Source organism: Pseudochaenichthys georgianus, chromosome 16 (genome assembly GCF_902827115.2).
Source record: "Pseudochaenichthys georgianus chromosome 16, fPseGeo1.2, whole genome shotgun sequence".
Classification (NCBI taxonomy): Eukaryota; Metazoa; Chordata; class Actinopteri; order Perciformes; family Channichthyidae; genus Pseudochaenichthys; species Pseudochaenichthys georgianus.
Genome location: NC_047518.2, coordinates 14,325,308 through 14,349,247, shown reverse-complemented (window position 1 = coordinate 14,349,247; position 23,940 = coordinate 14,325,308). Strand labels below are relative to the sequence as shown.

At 42.7% G+C, this 23,940-nt stretch overlaps 1 protein-coding gene across 6 annotated transcripts in view; it reads left to right on the top strand.

The window, feature by feature from the left end:
• The window catches only part of LOC117461602 (plectin-like), a 161,761-nt gene that overhangs the window by 79,092 nt on the left and 58,729 nt on the right, over positions 1 to 23,940 (top strand). For 3 of the 6 annotated variants that reach the window (XM_034103545.2, XM_034103544.2, XM_034103543.2), the window contains exon 1: positions 10,494 to 14,214. The exons of 2 other annotated variants lie outside the window; for them this stretch is intronic. In XM_034103545.2, coding sequence (XP_033959436.1) covers positions 10,779 to 14,214 — 3,436 coding nt within the window. In that variant the 5' untranslated portion in view covers positions 10,494 to 10,778. Of the gene's footprint in view, positions 1 to 10,493; positions 14,215 to 23,940 lie in introns of those variants that run through there. One more of the 6 variants, XM_034103547.2, reaches the window with a different exon arrangement.

Below are 23,940 nucleotides of genomic sequence, written 5' to 3'. Positions count from 1 at the left end.
GCCACGACTCAAGATCCAGCGCTCGCGATCCAGGACACAGGACCGCAGGATCATCCATGACTCCGGATCCCAGCGTATATAGACACCAAAGAGAAAGATATTTGGGAAAGCTGGTTTATAGACAGAGAGAAGGAAGAAGTAAGATGTCCCCCGACAAACTAAGCCTATATCAGCAAAACTAGGGGCTGAATCTAATCAGCCCTAACTATAAGCTTTATCAAAAAGGAAGGTCTTAAGCGCACTCTTAAAAACGGATAGGGTGTCTGCCGCCCGAACACAAACTGGAAGCTGATTCCACAAATGTGGAGCTTGATAAGAAAAGGCTCTGGCTCCCATTGTACTTTTAGAGACTCTAGGAACAACCAACAACCCTGCATTCTTGGAACGCAATGCCCTAGTAGGACAGTAGGCATGAGATGTATGTGTGACGTAATGCTTCTTTGTTGAAAATTGTCTCTTAATTATCTTGTCATGTTTGTCAAGACTCCTTTAGTCTAGGATAAGGAAGGGCCAACAGTGTTATTTTTGACATGACGTTCAACAAGTATTGAAAGGAGGATTATGTTTTGACATTTTAAGCTCCCATCAAATAAGTCTGAAGAAAGTGCTGCAGTGTATGGCTGTAACATTCCATGTTCACTTTATCTCTTTGTCGTACCCTTCAGGGTTATCAGCACTCATTGGAAAGAAGCCAGAACTGATAGAAACTTGATGGTACTACCTGCGATCTCACGGCTCTTGAAATATGGTTGCACCGAGTGCATATTGAATGGAAATGTGCATTGCAGTTCTTTTGTGGTACTGTTTTCTTTGGCTTTCTACAACTTTTTTCCAGTTCTTCGATTGACTCACTTTTCTTTAACGACTAACAAAGAGTTTAATTGCTTGCTATAAACCAAGGAATAAGTATAGATACAAAGCCAGAGTTGTTGTTGACTTTCTTTCCAATGCCTTGGTAGTGCCTTTTGCAGACCGGTTCTTTGTCTTCTGTCTTTCTCCATCTAGTTCTCTTGCCCACCCTTTTTTTTTCTTCCTTCATCTTAATCTCTGTGCTGCAATTTGCGAGGTTTCTCGCACAATGTTCCCAGTGTGTATCTTGCAGTTAGCTGTTGTTGGAATAAAGTGTGGGATGTATGGGACATGGTTCAGGGTATCCGGGGAACCAGAGAGGAGGTGTCCAAGCTGGCAAGGCCCTCAGATTTATGGTGTAGATGTTTCTCTGCATTTATGGGCGACAGATGAAAAGATTCCCTTGTTCTTTTTCTCACAAACACCCTCCCTTACCCTGAATGTACCCCTCCACTCCCATTCCTTCTCTCTTTTAGACCCATCTTGCATGAAATGTTGTGGCACTAGATGGGCAGCGGGTCTCCACGAAGGTGTAGCAGTGTGGTCTTGGTGGTAAAAGCAGTAAGAAGGGGTTGCGTTTAGTTGGAGGCCTTTGCGTGATATGTCGGATCAAAGCAGCATGGACAGAGGCGATCCTCTTGGTGATCGGTTCTGGCTCAGCCCAAAGAAAGGTAAGTGGAAAACATAGATCGGCTATAATATGATTGAGGAAAAAGGAGGCAGGATGATTGTTGGCATTGGTTGGATGAACGTTTATGTCATAAAAGGTGTGGCCACTTAGTAATTTTCATAATTTTGAATTCGGGGTTGCATGGATCCCTCTTTGCGAAATGTTAGTTAAGTCTTTTCTTGTTCCTGAATGGTGTAATACATCTCATGCATGCTGATTCTGATCCCTGGTCACCATTTAGCTGAGCGGGCGCTCACAGAAGAAAGACCAAGAGAGAGTCGAGGGCTGGTTTAGATTATCTGTCCAGATCTCACTGCTGGAACTTGTTTACAAGACAAAAGCGTTTTTGTACTCACAATCCCCACCAAAAGTTGAGTTATATTGCTCTAGTCAGAACTGCACGAAACACACTCTGCTTTGTTCACTGTAGTTGGAATATACTTATTTTCTAATGTGCTGGAAAAAAAATGCCACATGTCAAAGTGAGAAATACTTTGGTGCCCTTTGCATAGAACATTGGGACATTATCCAATGTAAGTGATGTTGCTAGAGTTGGACATGGCAAATCTGTCACATCACTGCTCCGGCTTCCAGTCCGTCCTGGTTTACCCCCCATGAGTGGGGAGTCTGAGCGGCTGCAGGGGGCGTTGTAAGGCTGGACACAGAGACCCCACCACTAACCCATGACAGACAGCTTGTTGGAGAGAGTTAGACTGAAACTTGGGACTTGGCAGGCTTTTTGGGTGCTCCTGCTTATTTTTGGTCGGTGAAGGAAGGCATAATCTGTGACTTCACTTCTTTCCACTCTGGAAAAGGAGAAGTCGGTTTGATTTGTGACTCGTAGAATTGAGAACACAAGCAGGGTCTTTACCTCAAGCACACATCAGTTTATAGATTTTCCGTGTGGATTTACATCTATACTGGCGACACAGTAGGATATGCTACTTGTGACGTACATATGGTTTTCATGTTGCTTGATTGTCCAAAAAAGTAGCGCTGACATTTTCTTTCACTTTTACAGAGGCTTTTTATATTATTTTATAAAACAAAGACTTCTTACTCCACAGCTGCTTTCAACTAGCCTAGCTATTTATAGGTTTGTTTTGGCTAATCAGCAGGAACAGTTCCTATAGAGTCTTGATTGATTTCAGACCCTTACTTTGTCTATTGTTCTTGCTCCTTAGCTCTGAGCATGGCAAAGAATTTTCCTCCCTCTTCTGTAATTTGCCTCTTGGTTTTTACCGCAGTCTTTCAAGAACAGTTGATTATTTATTTTTGCAGCAGTGTGAGGAATGCCAAAGACACCGCTCAGTCTCCTACCCTGCTCACCAGCCCCTGACACAGTGCTTCTTTGTCTAAATCCATTCTGTGGTATAACACCACTTCTGTGGTTTTGTGTTTAGTGGGATAGTATATAGAGTTTGTTATACTGGCATTCCCTTAAAGTATCTTTAGTCCTTTTGGCTGTACATGTCATCAATGTGTAACCCCACTAGATCACCCCAATTACCATGAGAAGGGCCATGGAGCAGTTAGTGCTAGGGGTTAATCCTTGCAGCTTCGTCGGTCTTGAATTCCAAAGGCTGCTTTCTCTCCCTGTGTAAGCACTTATTGACACCGTTGTTCATGCTGTGTCATACAAATATCAGTCAAGGTTGTCTGAGGGTGGGATTAAGGCCTTGCATGCTTTCAATCAGCATGGTACGATATTCAAGTCAACAAGTCAAGTTTATAAATAGCCCAAAATTGCAAACCTGACCCAGAGGGCTTTAGAATCTGTACAAAACGCCTTACCCTAAATCTTTAGGACAACTGTAAATACAAAATCATTATGTGAAAATGATATTAGAAGATTAGACAAGTGCGGTAGATGGGCCTGTTTCAAATGGACACACATTTAATAATCTATAGCAATGCTAGCAGCTCTGCTCGTGTGAATGATTTAGTGTGTCAGCAGGAGGGAAATGTCTTACGAGCCGCAAACCAACGCTGTGTTGGCAATAGATGAAATGTCCTGGTATCACCAATGTCAAAATCAGCCAAAATATTTTTCATATAAGGACCATGAATTTATGTTCAAAATCAAGCACATTTTTGTTGACATATTTCAATTTGGACCAAAATTGCCAATTTCGTGGCCGATCGCCGGAATCAGTATCGGCCGATACCGATCGCCGATCCGATTGAGTGGGCGGGGCCTAAATGGAAGATTTAAACATCACTTTAAATGGAAGATTTAAAGTGAGATTTAAAGTGAGTTTAAAACTCCGTTAATGGGGCTCATTCACTGGAGCTTCCACAAACAACAATCAAATTAATTATTACATTCAAATTAAGTACATTATTCAAGTTTACATTCACTTTGGATAATAACACGGGAGAAATGAGCGGAAGCGCTCTCTTTTCCTCTCTCCCTCCCTGCCAGTATCTCATGCAGCTCACTGATCCAGTAATGAGTGACCCGACAGTGAAGAATAAATATATTTTATAACTAGTTTATCTTGTTCCAGAGGTAGATAAAATAGCTAAGTGTATTAGGTCTAACTCTTTCTGCTTCACACACGTTGCATACCGCTATTTTACTATATTTTTCGGACACCTTAAAATACTGCCAGACCGGTGAAGCCATTGTGGCGAGCTTGTTTTGCCGCGCACAGAGAAAAGTGTCATGTATTTTACGTCATGCGATCGGCTCTCGCGATCGGCATGTTTAGAGAGCACCGATCGATCGGTAGAGAGAGAGTATCGGCCGATCGGGGTGACCGATCGATCGGAGCATCCCGAGTCAAAACCCCAGACATATCATCAGTTAAAAAAAATACACTGTTTTGTATTTCAGGTAATATATATTTCAAAAATATGCTATAGTATACACATCAAATATGGTCCAAATATGATAAGTATGTTGTCCAGGGTGTTTCAACTTTTGTTTTAATAACTTGAGACAGTCTGGACGGGACAGTCTGCGGGGCAAGTTGCGGGGCAGTCTGCGGGGGCAAGTTAATAAATCAATTTAGCCAAAATTAAGGTTATTAAAAAGTATTAAACGGCATTTTCCAAGGTAATACATTTTGTAGCTTGTTTTCAATAAGTATATCAATTGTCCAAAGAGGTTGTATTCTACAGTGTGCCTGAATGTAATCACTGCGTAGGTGTGTAGTTTATTTATGGCAACCCGTTGGATTTGACGTCATCTGAACAGGACACCGCACGCTCACTGCTTGATAGCGCGCGAAGGTCCGTTTACGCCGGTTGTTAAACAACATCGTTATGGGAAAATGCAAGTCTGCGTCCAAATGGTTGGAAGATAAGGAGGAAGGACAATCAATACTGTATAGTCAATGCAGAGATGGAGTACTCGAGTCCTGGACTCGGACTCGAGTCGGACTCGAGTGCCGATTTTCGGGACTCGTGACTCGACTCGGACTCGCGCACTGATTGACGCGACTCGGACTTGGACTCGTGAATTCTCGCACAGGATGACTTGGACTCGGACTCGTGAATTCCCCCCCCCACGATGACTCGGACTCGACTCGTACATTGACGCTCCGACTTGGACTCGGACTCGAGCACATTTTCTCTGGAGTCTGATGTCCTCTATCCTGTATGGCGAGTTCACGTACTGGGCCCCGCTGTTCCAGTCTAGAGATGTCTAGAGACACACCCCGCATCGTGCTGTATGCTTTCACACATTCTGCTTCCACATTGGAAAAGAGCAGCGCACAATGCTCGTTATGTGGAAACAATATAGAAGAGAAGGCTCCGTAACACATTACTCTAAGGATCGAGTTCAGACATATAGGCTGTCTTGAACACTATCATCAGAGTAACGTGATCTAATCAATAAATAAAGATTCAGCCGATAACGAAAGCACATACTTAACATGCAGAATGACGTCATTTTGCATGCTAAGTAGCCATGTGCTTTCTGGGGATACATCTTTATCGGTAAACTGATTTAACCCGTAAAAGTTCCTTCAAAATAAGAGTCCCGATCTTATTACTATCAAAATAAAAGTGCAAAACGAAAACTTTACTAGGAAAATATTGGCATACAAATATAATCACTTCTCTAAAAGGTAACTCATTTTAAATATAGTCTATTTATATATAATAATAATATTAATATTAGAAATAAGCTTTATATTTGTATAGCACCTATTACAAGAATTGTAGCCAAACTCGCTTCACAGCAGTTGAATAGACAGGATAACAGCAATGTAGAGGAGCAGCTACATTTCAAAACATATATCCACGAAGATTAATACATGAAGACTTGTGACTCGGACTTGACTTGGACTCTTCTTAAGTGACTCGGAATTGGACTCGGACTCGAACACAGGTAATGATGACTCGGACTCGGACTCGACTTGGACACTCCTTGGGTGACTCGGACTTGGACTCGGACTCGACTACGACTCTCCCTTGGTGACTCGGACTTGGACTCGAAGAGCGGTGACTCGAGGGTGACTTGGACTCGTGAATTGGTGACTTGACTACAACACTGAGTCAATGTGAGGTGAAGTGTGTCGCCAAGGTAACCGGTTAAAACTCAAAGTGTCGATGAGGTCTTAAAATGTATGGAAAGAGCTTAAAAGGTCTTACATTTGACTTCAGGATTCCTGCATATACCATGTTCAGTCAATGAAGCCTTTTCTCTCCTATTGTAATCTATGAGTTTGTATTGCACCAGTTAACTAATTAATCATTCATCTATTAAAATGGACTACTTGGAAAACTATAATTACTGTGGTTGCAGCCCCACCTCCATATGAGGCTTTTTACAACTCTCAAACTTTAGCATGTTCCCGGGTTGGAAGTGTTTGTGATCGAACATGCATAGCTCTGTCAGTGGGCACAGCTGTCCTTGCGGAGCGGTCACTCACCAATTGAACCAAGCCGGGGCCATCTCCTCAAATGAAAATGAGCATCTTGTTGTTGATAAAGTCGGGGCTCTCATGCTTTGCAGAATGATTTGTCTTTTGGTACACAAAGTGCAAGTCATGATTGTGGCTCGACTAAGGGCCAGCCTTTCTCTTTGCCTTCAGATTAAGATCTCAAAATCATATCACAAAGAAAATATTGGCTTTATACTATGTTTCAACTGTTGGAACTGCGGCAATAACTTAAAATATGACACTGAAATGTCTGTAGTTTCAACATAGATTTGTCTTCACACTTACTTCTTGTAATGTTCAGATAAATAAGTGGGTAAGGAAGGCTCCTCTGACCTTTGCTTTCTCTGGAAGTGTGTATAGTGGCTTGGATCTGATATCAGAATGGGGGCACGTGTGCCAGGCCAAGAGATCCCGGAGCAGCTTTTTACAGTGGGCCAGTCGCCAGCCACCATCAGCTGGTGGTGACAAGTCTATTCTGGGACCTGCGGAGGTCTGAAACACTGAAGCAGAAGTGGACTCATAACCAGGAAACTATTCAGATACATTCCCCTTAAGTCATATCACTCCTTTATCTGCTTCAATCAATCAAATCGTGTTTCCATTTCCAGCTTTCTGAACATTAGACTTCATTACTTCTATAGTAAGTGCTCCCTTCTGAGAGTTTATTTCTGAGCATTAGGTATGTTTCTAATGCCTCCTCAAACCTTGAACAGCTTTTGCAACCACTGAGTCACTGTGAAAAGCAGGGTTACGGTTGCCCGATGGCAATAGAGTATATCTCTTGAAGCGGGCATTTTTAATATTTGGATGGTTGAAAAGGGATTGGGCCTGAAGCAAGAATAAGGGTCACTGTGGGAAGTGTGTGGTTCACTGAACACTTGTGCATAAACAGTGCATGAAATCACACTGATATGGGGCCAAGAGACCAAAGCACCAAACATGGCGATGCCAATTACCTCGAATGAGATAGCTCCCAAGTAGTAATTTTAACACATTATTGACTGGTGTATACAGTAATTGGTGCTGTGATGAAATGTATTGATCTTTTTTCAGTTTTCAAAAGTTTATGATAGTTGGTTTAACATGTCCTCTTAGCTGACAACTACACATTCAATAATGTAACGGTTCCTCAAAAACAGTTTGTACGAAATGCTCGCATGCTGGGGCAACAAAACAGCCTAGTAAGGTTTAGGAATAGAGTGTGGTTTGGGTTAAAAAAAACAATGTTTTTCATGTAACAAAGTCAATATAAAAAAGGAAAACTCAACAACGTTTGGTTTTACACAGGAATTTAACCCAAGAGACTGTTTTTAGTGTCTGTGATTTTTTGTATCCATGCATCTCCCCCAACCTCATTTCTACTCAGACTTTATGAGATAAGGTAAGACACACCTACTATATTGATCAACGTAGGGACATCTGGTGTCAAAGCATCAATAGGAAAAACATGTGCCATTATTCATATGTCACCACACTTCCTTAGAGGCAGCCCTCATACTGTAGACGTACTGTACAGTATCATATTTAACAGTGAATGTGAACAATGTGCTTCCATGCACTTCCCTAGGCCCATGCTTGTAGATTCACACATCCAAACCAGTTTAAACCAGTTGCCAATACCACTCCCATCACTGTCAGGCAAACTGCAGCATAGCAAAGATAAAACATAAAACATTTGTTTTTGAAATACAGAGGAATGCCTTTCTTGTACAATGAATCATCCTGAATCAGGATTTATTTCCTCCATCACTTAGAACCCCTCCCAGCCTTCATTCTGAATCATTAACCAGTAAGGGATGGTTTCCAGCATTTCTACTAGGTGGAGTACAGACATGCCCTAGGGCCTGGGGCATCACCTCGTAGTCTGACTTGAGATGTCAAAGACCTGATTTGTGGCAGTAATTGCATTGGTAAATACAAATGCCAACAACTATTTTTAACATCTTCCTTTTAAAGGTGGGATAGGTAATTTTGGAGAAACCAGCTCGAGTGCGCTAGAATTTGAAAATACACAGCCGGAAGAAATCTGCCACTTCCTTACAGAGCCCCTCCTCCAACACACACGAACGCGCACATGACCAATGAGGGCACGAGATCAGTTTGTGCACAGATGGAAGGTTGACAGGCAGGTAGGCCATCCAGTTATTTTAGCCGAGCCAGCTAAAATGATTGGTCGTGCTTTTTACAGCGCTACAGCTTCCACAGATGACATTTTTTTACGGATTTTTTTGTCAAAGCACTTAAGATATTCATTGCTATCGGGATGTTAAGAGCATTATAACAAAAAGTGTATCTTGAGCCAGTTTCTCAAACTTACCTACCCCACCTTTAAATGTTTGTCTGTGGTTTTAATCACACATTTATGTTGCTGTTAGGTTCTTTTGGAATTTTCTTGATTGTTTATTTAACTTTGATAATGTGCAAATTTGTTTTTAATATAGCAGTGTCTTTGCAAATACTCTTTTGAAAAAGGGCAGCGTAGTCCAGCTGTCCATGATAACAGATTTATAGCCTTCTGCTCTGCTTCAGCAGTGAAAGCAGATATGTTCCCTAGTCATAACTGGCTCCCTCCAGTTGACTGTTACCATGGCAAATAAAATAAAAACAGTTTTCCCACAGTGTTTGGATGTGTAATAGTTTGTGTGGTTTCAAACAGCAGGAGGAAAGCATCATTTCATTGCCACTATCATTTCGCAACTAGTCCACTGTGTTCCAGCACGGTACCGTGTGCTTCTACTACTTTTCAATAAATCCTTCTTTTTTTTTTATTGTATGGGATACTCTGCTGTATCAAACAATGGTCAGCTTTCTTTCCAGTATGGCTTGGTCATGAGAGGACACTCACTGACACAGAGAGACAAACTGGAGACAGATGTACAGAAGTGATCTAGGGATAGACATCTGATCTCATGTTACTGAGAGCGAGGAAAAGGTTAGCTATAATGCTCAGTTCTTTATATAGTTGTGCAAGACAGACTCTTGGTTGCAAGCTAAATCAAGCCCGAATGGTCGCGGTCTGAAGCAGCAACACAACGTTAGGGTGCTTTACAGCCTGTTGCATCACTTTAATGAGCTACAATGGGAAACACTAATGAGTCGATGTCATTTCCTTCATTGGGTGACTTGGTTACCCTCCAACAAACACAGACATTAATAGAGGATAACTGTATGTGTCTCTGCCTCGGTTCGACTTATTTGGAATATCAAACCACCAATGTGTGAGAGTTCTTGTCCTTTAAAACAATGAATTCTATACTTTCCCTTCAAATATAACCCTTTCCCATCCAAAAGACTGTGTGACATTTTATCTGAATGCCACACCTAGAGTAACCCCCCCCCCCCCCCCCAGTGATACTTGATCAGGAAATGTGTAAAACTAGATACCTTGTACTAGATAAAATAACAAAGATCCCTAAGGCAGGATATATGTACTGTATGCCAACTGGTTGACTCTCCTTATGCTAAACTAATCCCTGTTTAGAACAGCCCATTAGCTGAGCCGTGTGTGGTGTGTGTGTGTGTGACACGCGGTGTGTGTGTGTGTGTGTGTGTGTGTGTGTGTGTGTGTGTGTGTGTGTGTGTGTGTGTGTGTGTGTGTGTGTGTGTGTGTGTGTGTGTGTGTGTGTGTGTGTGTGTGTGTGTGTGTGTGTGTGTGTGTGTGTGTGTGTGTGTGTGTGTGTGACATGCCAAAGGGTGTGTGTCAACCAGTCGCAGTTTGCGTAGGTGTGTGTGTACATTATAGGAGGCATGTGCTTTCGTGTGTGGGTGGGCGTCTTCGTGAAAGACTCAGAGCTACAGAAAATGTGCTCAAACACACTCCATAGGTGTGTGGCTCGATTCATTTCTTTATTTTAATCGATTAATCTTATACGGTTTTTCTTCTTTGCTGTCTTAGTTCCTGCTCTACTATTTACTTAAGTGAGACTTTTTTCCATGCCATTTTTTCCCTAAGAAATACAGAGAGAAGGTAGGAGGAGCCGACTGAGAAGTGTGCTTCACTCTCTTTCTCTCTCACGCAACTCTCTCACACACGCTGCCTCTCTTCCATTCTGTCATTGCCATCTCGGCAGTACGGAGACTGTTCATTCCCAGCCTCGCTGAATGCAGGGGGAGAAAGCACACTTTTGACTTTGTTTAAGTCAGATTTCGCATTGGAATACTCTTTTTCTTCACGATACCCAAGGGATCAGCAAGAACAAGAGGTAAAGAAAGTAAGAAAAAAAGGATTTCTACTTCTATTTTTTTTCTAATTGAATTGAGAAGCACGTGACAGCCGTGACGTGAGATTGTCTTTTTTAACTTCCTTTTCATATTGTATTTTTCACTTTTACTTTGAGAGAGCATACTGACACTAAAGCACAATGGTTGCTGGAATGTTGATGCCCTTAAAGGACCTGAGGGCCATCTATGAGTTGCTGTTTAAAGATGGTGTCATGGTGGCCAAGAAGGACAAGAGGCCTCAGATCAAACACCCCGAGATTGAAAGTGTTAGTAACCTACAAGTCATGCGTGCCATGGTGTCTCTTAAGTCTCGGGGCTATGTGAAGGAGACATTTTCCTGGAGACATTTCTACTGGTACCTGACCAACGAGGGCATTGTTTACCTGCGTGACTACCTCCGCCTGCCCTCTGAGATTGTTCCTGCATCCCTGCAGAGGACCAGGAAGCCGGCTGCCACCATGACCTTTGCTCAACAGGCTGCACGGGTCCAAACTGTAGAAGGTCCTACGTCTTATGTCCCTAAGCCTGGACGCAGGGGTGAAGAAGAGAACCAAGAGTCTCATGCTGAGCGTCAAGGCTACCGCCATAGGATGATGGGTCCTGGAGAAAAAGAAACCTACTCTGATAGGACCCCCAGGTTTAGGGGTCGTCCACTGGCTGCAGAACCAGTCAGGCCTAAAGCATCATGGGAAGTGGAGGACCAGCCTCAGCCTCTGTATAGAAGGGGGGGCGGCTTCAGAAATGAGGAAGCAGTGATGGAGGAGAGCAGGGTAAAAAGAGTCTCTCGTCAACAAGCTGATGTGAGCATTGAGAAAGTTGCAACAAGCGAACAGGAGAAACAAGTGCCTGAAAAGATAACGGCACCAATGTCCGTCCAGAATCAAAGAGCCGTTTTGAAACATGTTGCTGCAGAGACCACTGTGCAATCAGCAGCCTTCAAACCAGCCCTACCATTATCTGTGGCTGCTGTCGCTGTGGCTACAGGTGCTGCAACATCAAAGCTTCCAGCTGAATCCTCTACTCCCAAAACAAATAAAGAGATGATTGCAGGTGAAAAAGCTTCCACGAAGACAAGTCAAATGGTGACAAGCAGTTGGGCTATCACTACACATCAGGAAACAGAGGTCAAAGAGGAGAAGACAAAAAAGGTGGTTGTGGAACCAATTCAATCTGCACAGGTAAAGCCCAACGTTGAAATGGCAATGGATGAAGTAGAGCCCCAAGCAGTTCTTACAATGGTTCACGCTAAGAACACCACCAGTGTTCTCACTGAAACTGCTCCTCCGTTCATCACAACACCTGCCAATAAAGATGTCAAAGAAAAGAAGACCAACAATGTGTTTGTGGAACCAGCTAAACCTGCAGATGTCGAGGCAACACCTGAAAAAGCAAGTGATGACAAAAAGGCCCAGGTGGTTATCACAACGTCTGCTGCTCAGGAAACCTCTGAGCTCACCCCTGTCAATATAGATGTCAAGAAAGAAAAGCCTAAGGGAGAAAAGGTGGATAAGGAACCAATCAAGCCTACAGAAGTGACCCCAGTTGGATGCATAATAGATCAAGAGAAGGCCAAGATAACTGCCAAAGTGACAGTCACTCAGGAGACCACCAAACCCCCACCGGACAGTACGGCCAGTGAGCCAGTGTTGTCCACTGATGCAGTAAAGGAGATCTCTAAAGTTAAAGTGGTACAGGAGCCCATTGATACTAAAGTGACCAAGACTGATGAGTCACACCAGCAAACTACTATTGTGACAAACTCAATACATGAGGTTAAAACTACCATTACTACAACACATCTCTTTGAAACTACTGCCAGCTCTCAAGCTACAACACCTCTCAAGGGGAATGCTACAGTAACTGAGATGATCACAACAGAGAAACACACAGCTGTGAAAGAGACTCCTCAGGTCAAGAAAGATGTAACATTTGTGGCAGAAGAAGTACTTCAAGTCTCCTGTTCACCTCAGCTCAGTCAAAATGTTGCCCCCATGCAAGTGGCAATAGAAACACAGCAGGCTGTCGAAGGGAGCTCTAAATCAAAAAGAAAGAAAAAGAAATCTCCAGGTGAGAAATCCAAGAGTTTCGATGCTGAGGAGCTTCCTGAATCAAAGGGGGGAAAGGAGAAAACCGCTAAAAATACCCTTAAACCCGAAACAGTGATGACCTCAGAGACACTGACCGTGTGTACCAGCATCAACACTGAGGGACCTATAGGGGGAAATAATACTCAAATAGATGTTAATGGGGGGGAAATAAAGGAAGTCCCTAAACAACTTAATGAGAAGCCACTAATGGAAGTCCCTAAACAAACTGAAGCAGCATTACTGCCAGTAGATAGGGTCCCAGCAGTGCCCCCAGTGGAGCTTTCAGTCGATGCACAACAGAAAGAGAAGGTTGAGAAAAGCAGTGTCAGCAAAATAACACATGAATCATTATACTCCAAGGACAAGGCAAATACCAACTTGCCTCACATGGAGCCAGTGAAAACGGAGGAAATAACTGTCACTACAGTAGAAACGGTGTCTGTGCAGAACAAAACCCAAATAGAGCTTATACAAGCAAGTCATAACTCTGCACCAGAATCTCAAAAACTCACAGTTGAGACCAAATCCCTAATTACCAAAGAAAAAGCTGCAGAGGAGTCTTCAAAGGGAAAGAAGAAAGGGAGAGGGAAAAAGCAGGCTCAGGCGACATTATCAGACACCTCAAACACAAAACAGGCCTCTTTGCCTGAAGCAGTAACTTTGCTGTCCACTGACAATACATCAATGCCCAAGGCCACAGTTAAAGCCAGCCGTGTCACGACCTCCGAACTGACGGAACTGAATGTTTCTCCAAAGATGGCTCCTGAAAGAATGTGCAGTGAGGAAACCAGGCGGACAGCAGCTGTGCTGTGTGAGGCCCCGGCAGACAAAGAGGAGGTGGAGCCAGCCCCGCTCTTTGCAGAAAAAGTCAAGCGGGAGGTTCCGAAACCAAAAACATCCTCCACTGCGAGGGAAGCACCCGCAGCCGGAGAATTAGCGTCAGCAGCACCAGTAGTAACGGCACAGGCAGCTGTAGCTCCGACACAGACCAGCCCCCTCCACAAGCAAGAGGAGCCTCCCATAGTTTCACAACATTCAGCCAGTAAGGCAGCAGAGCGCTGCACAGAGAAACAGCTCTCTGCTTCTCAGGCCTTAAAGCAGGAGGAAGAGAAGAAGAGTGACTCGAAGAAGGACACACCCTCTGCCATTGCCACAACCGCCTCTGCCCAAACTGACCAGCTTCACCTGGGGGACACCTGCGAGTCTAAACATCCCGAAACAGAAGAGGCCGACATGAAGAGGAAAATTGTAGTAGTTGAGGAGATAGTCGAGGTGAAACATGTTGTTAGTCCTGAGGCAAGCGGGCATCAATCACCACCTCCAACTGAACAACCTGTGGAGGGAGGGGAGGAACTGGACCTGGATGTTCTGGAAGCAATCGCCATCAAGCGGTCACTTTTGGCAGGGTCACCGGGAGCCTCATCTGATGAAGAATGGGACCACTCGTTGGACGAGCCAGAGGAGAAGACATGGCCTCACTTCATTGAAGGTTTGTTTGAATCTCTGCCAATTAACCTTCTTCCTATCTACTACCGTTGTGCATGTGATGTAATTGCAGCTGGATTTAGGTACCCACCTTTCTTTCTTTTTGAAGCATGGGAGGTACTGGGTAGGGCTTTTCTTTTGATGAACCTCCATATTGTCATGCACTTAAAGTAATCCTTACTAAGAAGAACACTCCCATACTGCAATTGTCTGTCTCTGGCTTCTCTTTCAAAGTATTATTTAGGGTGATTTGATTACAGTTTGTGGCTTAAAGTGACATGTTATAGAGGCCAGCCTCTCCTTGTGATGTGGACGAGAGACCGTCTCTCTTTAGGAATCGTTTCAGTGAGCTGGTGAGAGTCAGTTGAGATGAGGCTGTGATTTAATTATCCCTGTGTTCAAATAGATTAGTGTCAGTAACACAGTCATAGTACACCCTGTATTGTATTCAAGACAAAATACAATAAAGTAGGACTTGAATGATAACACTATGCTACATGTACACTTTACACCTTTGATTTTCACTGTTTACATGCATGTGGCAATGATCATTTTATCAAACAAACCCAACAATCACGCATTCTTTGGATGGGGAATTCCATTGTTTGGTGATACATTGAAATATGCACATGTGTCAGCCCCAGATTACATGTTCTCACTGTCTGATTGCTGGCCAGATGAGATTATGCAGACCTTCAGTCATTCCAACAAGGTGGGGCTATTTGCTGAGATCCAGCCGTGCCTGTTCCCCACAGAGACATGTTGAGCTTGAGTTAAAGCCACAGAGGGGAGGTGTGGTGCTTTTGGGAGCATTTCTCCTCTTTGCTCCAGTAAGGCTGTTATTGGATCTGTTTTCTCAGTTCTCTTTTCAGCATGTCTTGAAATAAGCATGCCCCCGTGCATACCTTTATGTAACGGTATGTGGTAAAGATGTGGGAGGGTGCAACGTGATAACGCGACCATGTGTTGGCCTCTTTTGCTGGATTTGGAAAAAAGCGGAAAAATACCAGTTTGACTTTGAAGCTGGGGCGTGTACTGCTGAAGTGAAACTGGTGACTCACAATGCTGAAGCACATTCATGTGACTCTGGATTGGGCATGATTGCTAATATTTCACAATATTTCACGTGTTATTTTTGACACACATTTGAAGCCATCATAGGGTGTGTGTACGGACTTCACATGGGCGTTGTCTTTTGTGGGTGTGAGCCACGGACAAAGAGTCAGGAAGTTGGAATAGTGTGCTCACAGGGTGTGTTTGTTTGGTTCCACACGTGAGACCAGATCTGGATTCAATTATCCGCCTGGATCTTTGATTCCATCTGTGGTACTCATCTGGATAATAAGTCCCCTTTGAGCTTTGATAAAACTATATTTATGACTCACATATATAGAGTATATAACACATGCAACTCAACATTAACAGATGTTTGATTACATTAATTGCATTAACTCTTAAACAAAATGAGCCCTAGCACTGATAATTGGATTGGTCATGACAATGATCAATGATTTGTGCTTGAGTTCTGTGTCATCATCAGATATGGACTAAGCAGTGCCAGTTTATCAGATGACCACAGTGTTTAGTGACCCACTGCTGACATCTGCTGTCCATTACCAACCATTGTCATGTGTCATATAGACCTATGCTACACATATAGCCATAGCAGAATATTGTATCTTGTGTATGGGACAACCTTTTTGTTTTCTCTTTTTTCTTTGTCAAGCAGGTTTAGTGCAATGTTGCCAAAGCATTTTCTTTCAGATTTTACCCCAAATATGTTGATTTACAGAGATATAACTTATAGTGCTGTTTTCCTAGAGTATGGCATTCTTGGTATGTTAGCTAATATTTAGCTGTCAGCAGACCCGGTTACACCCTAGTATATAGTGTCAGTAAGGTATGTCTGCTTTTGTCTTTCCACACTTTCTCCCCTTTATTGAATCAGCAAAACCAGGAAAGAGCAAAATATTTCCAAAAAGTGACTTATGCCACAACAATGTTGCTTTAAAAACAAGGGATTCTTAAGCTGGTTTCGATTTCAAGGGAATGCATTATGTGAGGCATTTCTTTGAATGAAGGGCGCTGGATGGGATTTGTATGAAATGGACACAGGCCATTTTAAACTCTGCCCACACATGGCACCAGGGGCAATTAGAGTAAATCACATCCCAGACATGGCACTGAGAGCCTTCATGTTTTTTTCTCTCTCTCTGAAATCATGCATTCTTTAAATGAAGATCGACAGAGCGCTGCAGTTTTGTGCCTCTCATTCTGGTGGCACATCATTTTGATGTTATGACTCACCCGGACCATTCTCACATCTGAGAGCTCGAGTTATTATCCTGACCTTTTTCAGTTAGAAAAAAAAGAAAGAATAGGGGACATAATGACTGTTCAATCCCACGCTATCTATCAAAGCCTGTGTTGTGAGTTGGCAGCTTAAGTAGAATCTGCTGCTGCTGTTGACCACCAGAGATGTTTTTCTCAAAACAAAGTCATTGACCTTAGCTGTCGTGCCCCATCTTTCACTGCTCCACCCGTGAAATCACTTTGAATATTTTACTGCACTCATAAGTGTCGGAACATATCAGCCGACCTTATATAAATTGATACTGAAAGCAGCCCAAACTAACATTTTGAAAATGAAGAGATACTGTTGATACAACAGTCTTTGCCAGGGTTGAAAATACAGAGTCGGAATGAAACCCGATTGTCCGACTGTAATCCTCCAAAGCTGCTGAATTATTGTATGTATTCATGTTTTAAATATAAAACAAGAATCAGACATTAATACCGCTGTAATATTAGTTTAAAACTTCTTTAGAAGAAGCAAATCATGTAAAGCGGACAGAAATGACGTAACATTGTAATGAGAAACCATAGCATTATACTGTCTCATGAGAATTTCAAAGTACCGCGGAGGCGAACACCAAATGTCAAACTTAACAGCAGCCCATCGCAACATCATTGGTAGAGTCTGGGCCGTGACGCAGAGTCAGAAATCTGTTATAGCAATAACACATTTAGCCAACTGTGAACCAAACCCCCCAAAACTAGGGGTTGATAACATGTGGAATATATTCAGGTTTTGGCCAAGATGGTTGTGACGTTAGTCATTTCCCAGGGTGAATGTTGGACTGTACTACAAGGGCTCAGTTTTGTGAGTCATTTGAAATAGTTGGATTTTGTGCGTCTTCTACATGTTTCAGTATTATGTAGTGTTTGTTTCACAAGTATATAAAATATGACCTTTCTGTTTTGACCCTTGCTTTATGAAATATTTTCTCAGGTGACAACTCACCACATGGCTTGTCAAGATAGATTTGTAAGTAAGGGACAGCAGTATTTACAAAGTGAAGCTCCAACAGTTTAGGTGTAGATTGAGATACACGGTATTCCTTCTGGACAAGAGCTTTGAAGTCCTTTCGGCTATGAGTCTAAACATGAATATTATGAGCTTGAGGCTCAGTGAAGGCACAAGTCAAGTCAATGGAGGCATTCCCTGGGATCCTCTGTAAAGCCCCCACATGGTTTCTCAGTATAGCTGCACACAGGGCATCCATGTTTCATGACACAGCTCTGCTCTCCAGACACCGGCTGGAATTGCTTTTACGGAGAAATGGAACCAGTTGTCAACACTGTGATTGCCCAAGCCATTCACACATATTAAAAGCAACTATATTTAGAGAATGCATTGCTGCAATCCCAAAAGCAATGGAGAATGAAGCCTGGAGCTCAACTCTCTTACAATCTCTCCATCACTAAACTCTGTGTGTGGCTATATCATTCAACAACATGACCTCTTGGGAAGGTGCCTACAACACAGCACCTTAAAGCCAATGTCGACAAAGGTCAAGGTTTTGCATTCTGTTTTCATTAACTTATCATATACGAATACACATGGTGACGTTTGAGTTAACATACGGAATTCATATTAAGTTACAAACTTAAATGAAGCAGACAAAATAAACAATGACATAAAGACACAGCAAAGCAGTTTTTAACATGTGGTTAACATTGTGAATTAAAACACATACTTGACTATGTTTAGGAAATGACAGTGGTTAGGATTAGGGTTGAATCAGATTGTTTGCTATGTTTAAACTTAAGTTAAGTAAGGTTTGTTTAAGGGAAAGGAACATGGTTTGGGTGGTTATAATAGATTGGTTTGTTACGTAAATTACAATTCAACAGTTAACTTGTGTTTGTTTCACCCACCCAATCATCCTGTCTTCCTCCCTACATTCCTGTTGAATACACCATCTCAAACACTTTATTTAAACATCTAATATTGCTGCGATCTGAAATGACATGCAAAAAGCAATAAATGCAAATGATAACAAAGGAAATCATGCCATTTGGTGATACCAGGCTGGACATAATCATTATTCCATCAGTCCTAGCTCAGTTTTCAAATTTCATATTTGCTGGCTATATCCATCCACTTGCTATATCCATCCATCCGCTATATCCATCCACCATACCCAATGCAACCCATCTCATTTACAGTGATAACCAATCAATAGAAATGTGAAAATCACCACCAAAGTTACAGTTGGAAAAATTAGAAATTGATATATTAGTTTATTACTGTATCACATTGCATCACATATCATATTTAGTTTTATCATCATCAAGCTAACTATGCTTCTTGTCGTATCAAGTGATGACTCTACTTTTGTATGTGTCGACAATTTTATATCGTAATGATGCTTCGAGCATATGTTGAAATGTGTTCTCAAGAGAGCTGTGACTCTGTATTACACATGATCTGTATGCCATGATCATCATCAAAGAGAGCACTCGGAAAGGAGGGCGGGAGGGAGGCTTGTGTTTGTGGAGGTTGTCGCTAGGGGTGAGCTTAGCCAAGTGTCCTGCTTGAGCTCTTCCATCAGTTTCTAACTATGACACTGTGTGATCATTTAGCTCTGGAAGATATTTATAACCCTCAGTCAGCCCCGACCCTCTCCCCCTTGCCACCCACCCCCCTCAGTCCCCTCGCTCCTGCCCCCTTCCCCTGCCATGGTGCGTCGTCCCTCCTCCCCTGGCCACGGGAGAGCAGGCTGACGGATCCCAGCAGAAGGCACAGCCTGTCAAAATTGAACACAAGGGAGAAACAAGGCAGTTCAGAGCAAACATACAGGAGCCTCTCCCGTTCTCTTCATTCCCCCTCTGTAAATCTCTCGTCCTCCTCTTTCTGCCCCGTACCGCCTCTTAGATGAAGATCATACCTGGTAGGTCCACAGAGTGGGGTTGCTGTGGCGTGTCTGTGGCGTGTCTGTCTGTTTCTAACTGTGTGTCTGTGTGGCTACTGAGTTTCTGGAAAATGCACCGTGTGAAGTCTTGTTGTGTTCCCGATGGGTGCTCGGACGCGGCAGACACACTTGTTTAACGAAGAGTAACCTTCTGCTACGGATTGTATTCCTTATTTAAACCTGTCTACAGTGTGCCTAACTTGATTCATGAGTGAGGTTGGCTGCCTTCAATATTTTCCTTTATTTGATTGGTATGCCGATAGAAGTGTGTGAGGGCAGGGGTTGAGGAGAGAAATGCCACCCCCCACCACTTCTATCCCGTCCATCATGACATCTGATGGACGTAAACAAGCAGGGAAGACTTGCTTATCCGAAACTTTTTGCCAGCGTGTGAGATACAATCGCGTGTCCGTCTGGGCTATTCCGGATTGCTATAAAAACCACAACCACCTGATATTGTACTGGATGATCCCTATACATCTACAGAAGTGCGTTTTAAAAAAGAGGGTCCTTTTTTATATTTGTAGCTCCTGCCTTTTTAAGACTAATCACGTTGTGTTTTGTTATGTAACCTAAAAAAAATACACTTTATTGAGCAAGTGTGACTCACTCAAGGATATTATTGCTTGGCATTGCTTAACTGGGTTGAACCGTTTTCTACCGAAATGTCTTCTTTACCCTGATAACATGAAGTTATTGTATCACTAAGATCAAATGAGCCACAGAGGTGCATCTGATAAGCACCAGTGACAAAGTATAGGTTAGTTAATTGTCTTCCTGCTTCATTGAAACGGGTAGACGTCCAACCAAACCAAACCATATATTGAGATATCTATAATATGGATTAACAGCAAAACTTTAATTGGAAAAAATATTAACAACATAGTTTGCTCTTTTGATAAGATAAGATCAGATCGCATTTGACCCAACAATGTAAAAAAAAAAAAGAAGACAAGACCAAAAGATAACATAACAGCTGTAGACATACTATATATACACATATTGTGACAAGTAGCTGATTGTTTAGAATACATCAGTCAGCCCAGCAGCTGAACTAATCAGGAGCAGACCAGATGAAGACTTCCAGTAACAGCTTCAGAGTGGTGCAGGAATTCCTGCTTTGGGTGTCCTTTTTTCTTTTTAAAATGTCTCTGCCACACCCACGCCGCCCCAGCACACTCTCTCCTCCCTGCCCCCTCCCAGTGAAGGCCCACCTGTCATCACAGCCTGGGCCTGTCCCCTGATCCCATCTACCTTATCCTTATCTATCTTTCCCAAAAAATGCCTTCCAGCCCCTCAGGACCCACTTTCCACATCCTGGTGGTTTTGGGGCACTTAGTTAATTGTATTCTGGCGCTTGAGAAAACCAAAGAGGCAAGGTAAGAGCAGTTGCAGGATATTAAAACAAGGTTGTATTTTGAAGGTTTAAAATGTGATGAGTGACATCAATTTCCCAAAGTAGCTGGATGCTAGAGGAGTGTTTGATTTATTTCTTCCTCGTTGGAGGTTAAGTTTACCTTCAAATACTATATTAGCAATTTTAGGTTTAGGGTATATTTTTGCACATTTATCATTTTGATTATGTCCTGGTTGGTTGGTTGGTTGGTTGGTTGGTTGGTTGGTTGGTTGGTTGGTTGGTTGGTTGGTTGGTTGGTTGGTTGGTTGGTTGGTTGGTTGGTTGGTTGGTTGGTTGGTTGGTTGGTTGGTTGGTTGGTTGGTTGGTTGGTTGGTTGGTTGGGTTGGTTGGTTGGTTGGTTGGTTGGTTGGTTGGACCCATTACATTTGTAAGCATAATCAATCCCACAGCTAATTATCTTTAGCCCAATGTTTTTTTATAATAATTGATCCTTTGACCTATAAAGGTCATATATCTAACTCCACAAGGTCTCACACATCTTCATATATTGCATGTTTACCCTGCACTTTAGTCACGTTCATGTGCAACCTAAAGACCTATCAGCCATTGCCCATTCTGACCTGTTGAAGGTGCCACCAGTCCTTTACGTGCCATTTTTTGTCTGTCCTTACTTGCAAAGAGACTGGCCCTCATTACGCTCTGCCAGCATTGGAGGAGTGACATTAGATTGACAGTCTGACATGTCACAGTACATTGATAAAAGAAAAAGCCGTGGTTAAAATGAGCAGAACTCAGGTCACTTACTCTGTAACAATGCCGGACTAGGTCCCTCCCAAACCTGTCTTGTCAAGTTTGGCTATAGATCAAAACAGATTGGTGTTTGTGTGTGTGTGTTCTGGCTTAAGGCCATGGAACTGACATTCTGTCAAAAGACATACCAATATGTCTGTTCAACGGCACTTTGATGACTTTATCTTGGTTTAACCATGGAGAAATAAAAGGTAGATAAACAATAAATTGTTTAGGGACATTTGACAGTCTGTCCGTGAAATGTTCAGGCAATCATATGATCCGGGCTGATTTAGGATTAGAAGCTTTGCATTTTGAAATGGCGTTCTGATAAATGTGTCCTTAAATGTCAATATTAAAACCCCTTGATATGACCAATGATATATCACCATTAGCTCATTTGATTATTTACTGTTTACATGACCCTGACATTATGTTCTATCTGCAAATGTTGTATCGTCCTGAGTACTGAAGGTTTAAATGCAGCTGCCGTCTCTCGTGATCCATGTTTTTTAGATAAGGCTCGTCATCGGGCTTTATGTTCTTAGCTGTCCCCTTTTTCATTGGCACCCATTATGCAAGATAAAAAAACTCTGTCCTCTAGTTAGCTCCTCAGCTTAGCTAGCTGTTACCACCCTAGTGTTGCTTCAGTTTCTCGTCAGATGCCCCCCACACTGTGCTTTGCGTGCAAAAGGTGGGAACGCGGATCTCTGACCAGCTGGCAGGTCACGAGGAAGGGGCATGGCTGACGTTGACTGTACATACTGTGTCAACCGCAAGGTACAACACTTAGCATTCACTTGCTGAACTTTGACCCTTCCTATATGTTTGTTTTCCTATCCTCAGACTACGCCAGTGGGACATACCAAAGCATATCTCACACTTGCTACAATTGTAGTGTTGCAGCGACATCCTATCCGCCTTAACTTCTTAAGGGAAGGATGCCCTATGACTCTTCCCAAGCTACTGTATTAATGGGACGGTACATCGATTTGCATAATTTATCTCTGGGAATTAATCATAACCGGTATTCTCAGCATAACAAGTTTGAACAGATCACATCCGCCAAGGACGTTTTGTTGGTTGAATTGTCGGTTGGTTAGTTTGGTTTTCATTAGAATCACTAAAAACGATTTTCCCGGATTCCATGGAACTTGGTGAACATGTATAGTCCATCAATATTTTGAGAAGAACCAAATCAGGGGGTGGATACTAGCATACTACTTTAAAATTGTAATCACATTATTTTACATTCTGATTCTTCCACCTAATGCTTTTATCCAAAGCAATTTAGAATAAGTACATTCAACTATGAGGATACAAAGCCCTGTAAGTATATTATCTTTCAGGGAGACAACTTTTCTACTGTAAGTTGTGAGAAGTTCTTTTTTTCCGTTGAGGGGCATCCTGGGTTGCACTCGTGAGGGAGTAGCAAGCTGGTGCACATGCTTGAGTGTATGGTTCAACCATGTCCTGGGTGTAGGAAAGGCTTGATACATTACCAGCATGGCAGGCCACTACCAGCATGGCAGGCCACTACCAGTATCTTCCAAATGTTCCTGTAGTTTAAAGTAGGCTCACATTTATTTTCTCTATACAGGAGCTAAGGTTTGAAAAGGTGTCAACTCCTTTCTTAGAATGATTTCACGAGTGCCAATCACTCACATTGCCAAACAAACTCTTTTATAGATGAATGTAAGTGGCACACTGAGCTGTGTGGGCTGTGGTGGTTGAGCTCTGCCACTGCTGTTGGCCTGGATTGTGGAAAAGCACGCATTTTTCCTGGAAACAGTCATAACTCCGACTCTGGAGCAATTGAGCAACACCATCAAATGTGTGCGTGTGTGCATTTTTTTCCAGGACTCAATCGCCTACACCACTGTGACTGCCGCTGGAGAACGAGTGGGCATGAGTCATAAGATAAACAGGGACCTTATGTCTCAGGAGTTTGAAGAAACCCAAAGGGGCTGTGGATACACTTTGTATGTCATAAGGGAGTAGTTAGCAGACCCTGATGAGACAAAAAGACAAATGGAGCACATGTGGGATGTTCATTTCGAGCTTTATTTATGAGCTGCATTGGGACCGTAGAAACATAACTGTTCCTTTGCTGGTCCTTTATGTATACCCCTTGTGACCTCAATCAGGGATTTCCCAGCTCTCCTCGACTCATTTAGTATACAATGACATCAGCAGTTTACCTAAAGAGCTGATACTGATGTATCTTGGTGTTACTTTATGAAGGGGGTCCCTCTTTGCAGTTATAGTAATTCATGTACTACAGAAAACATCAGTTCTAAGTCAAATAAACAAAGTTTGATTTATG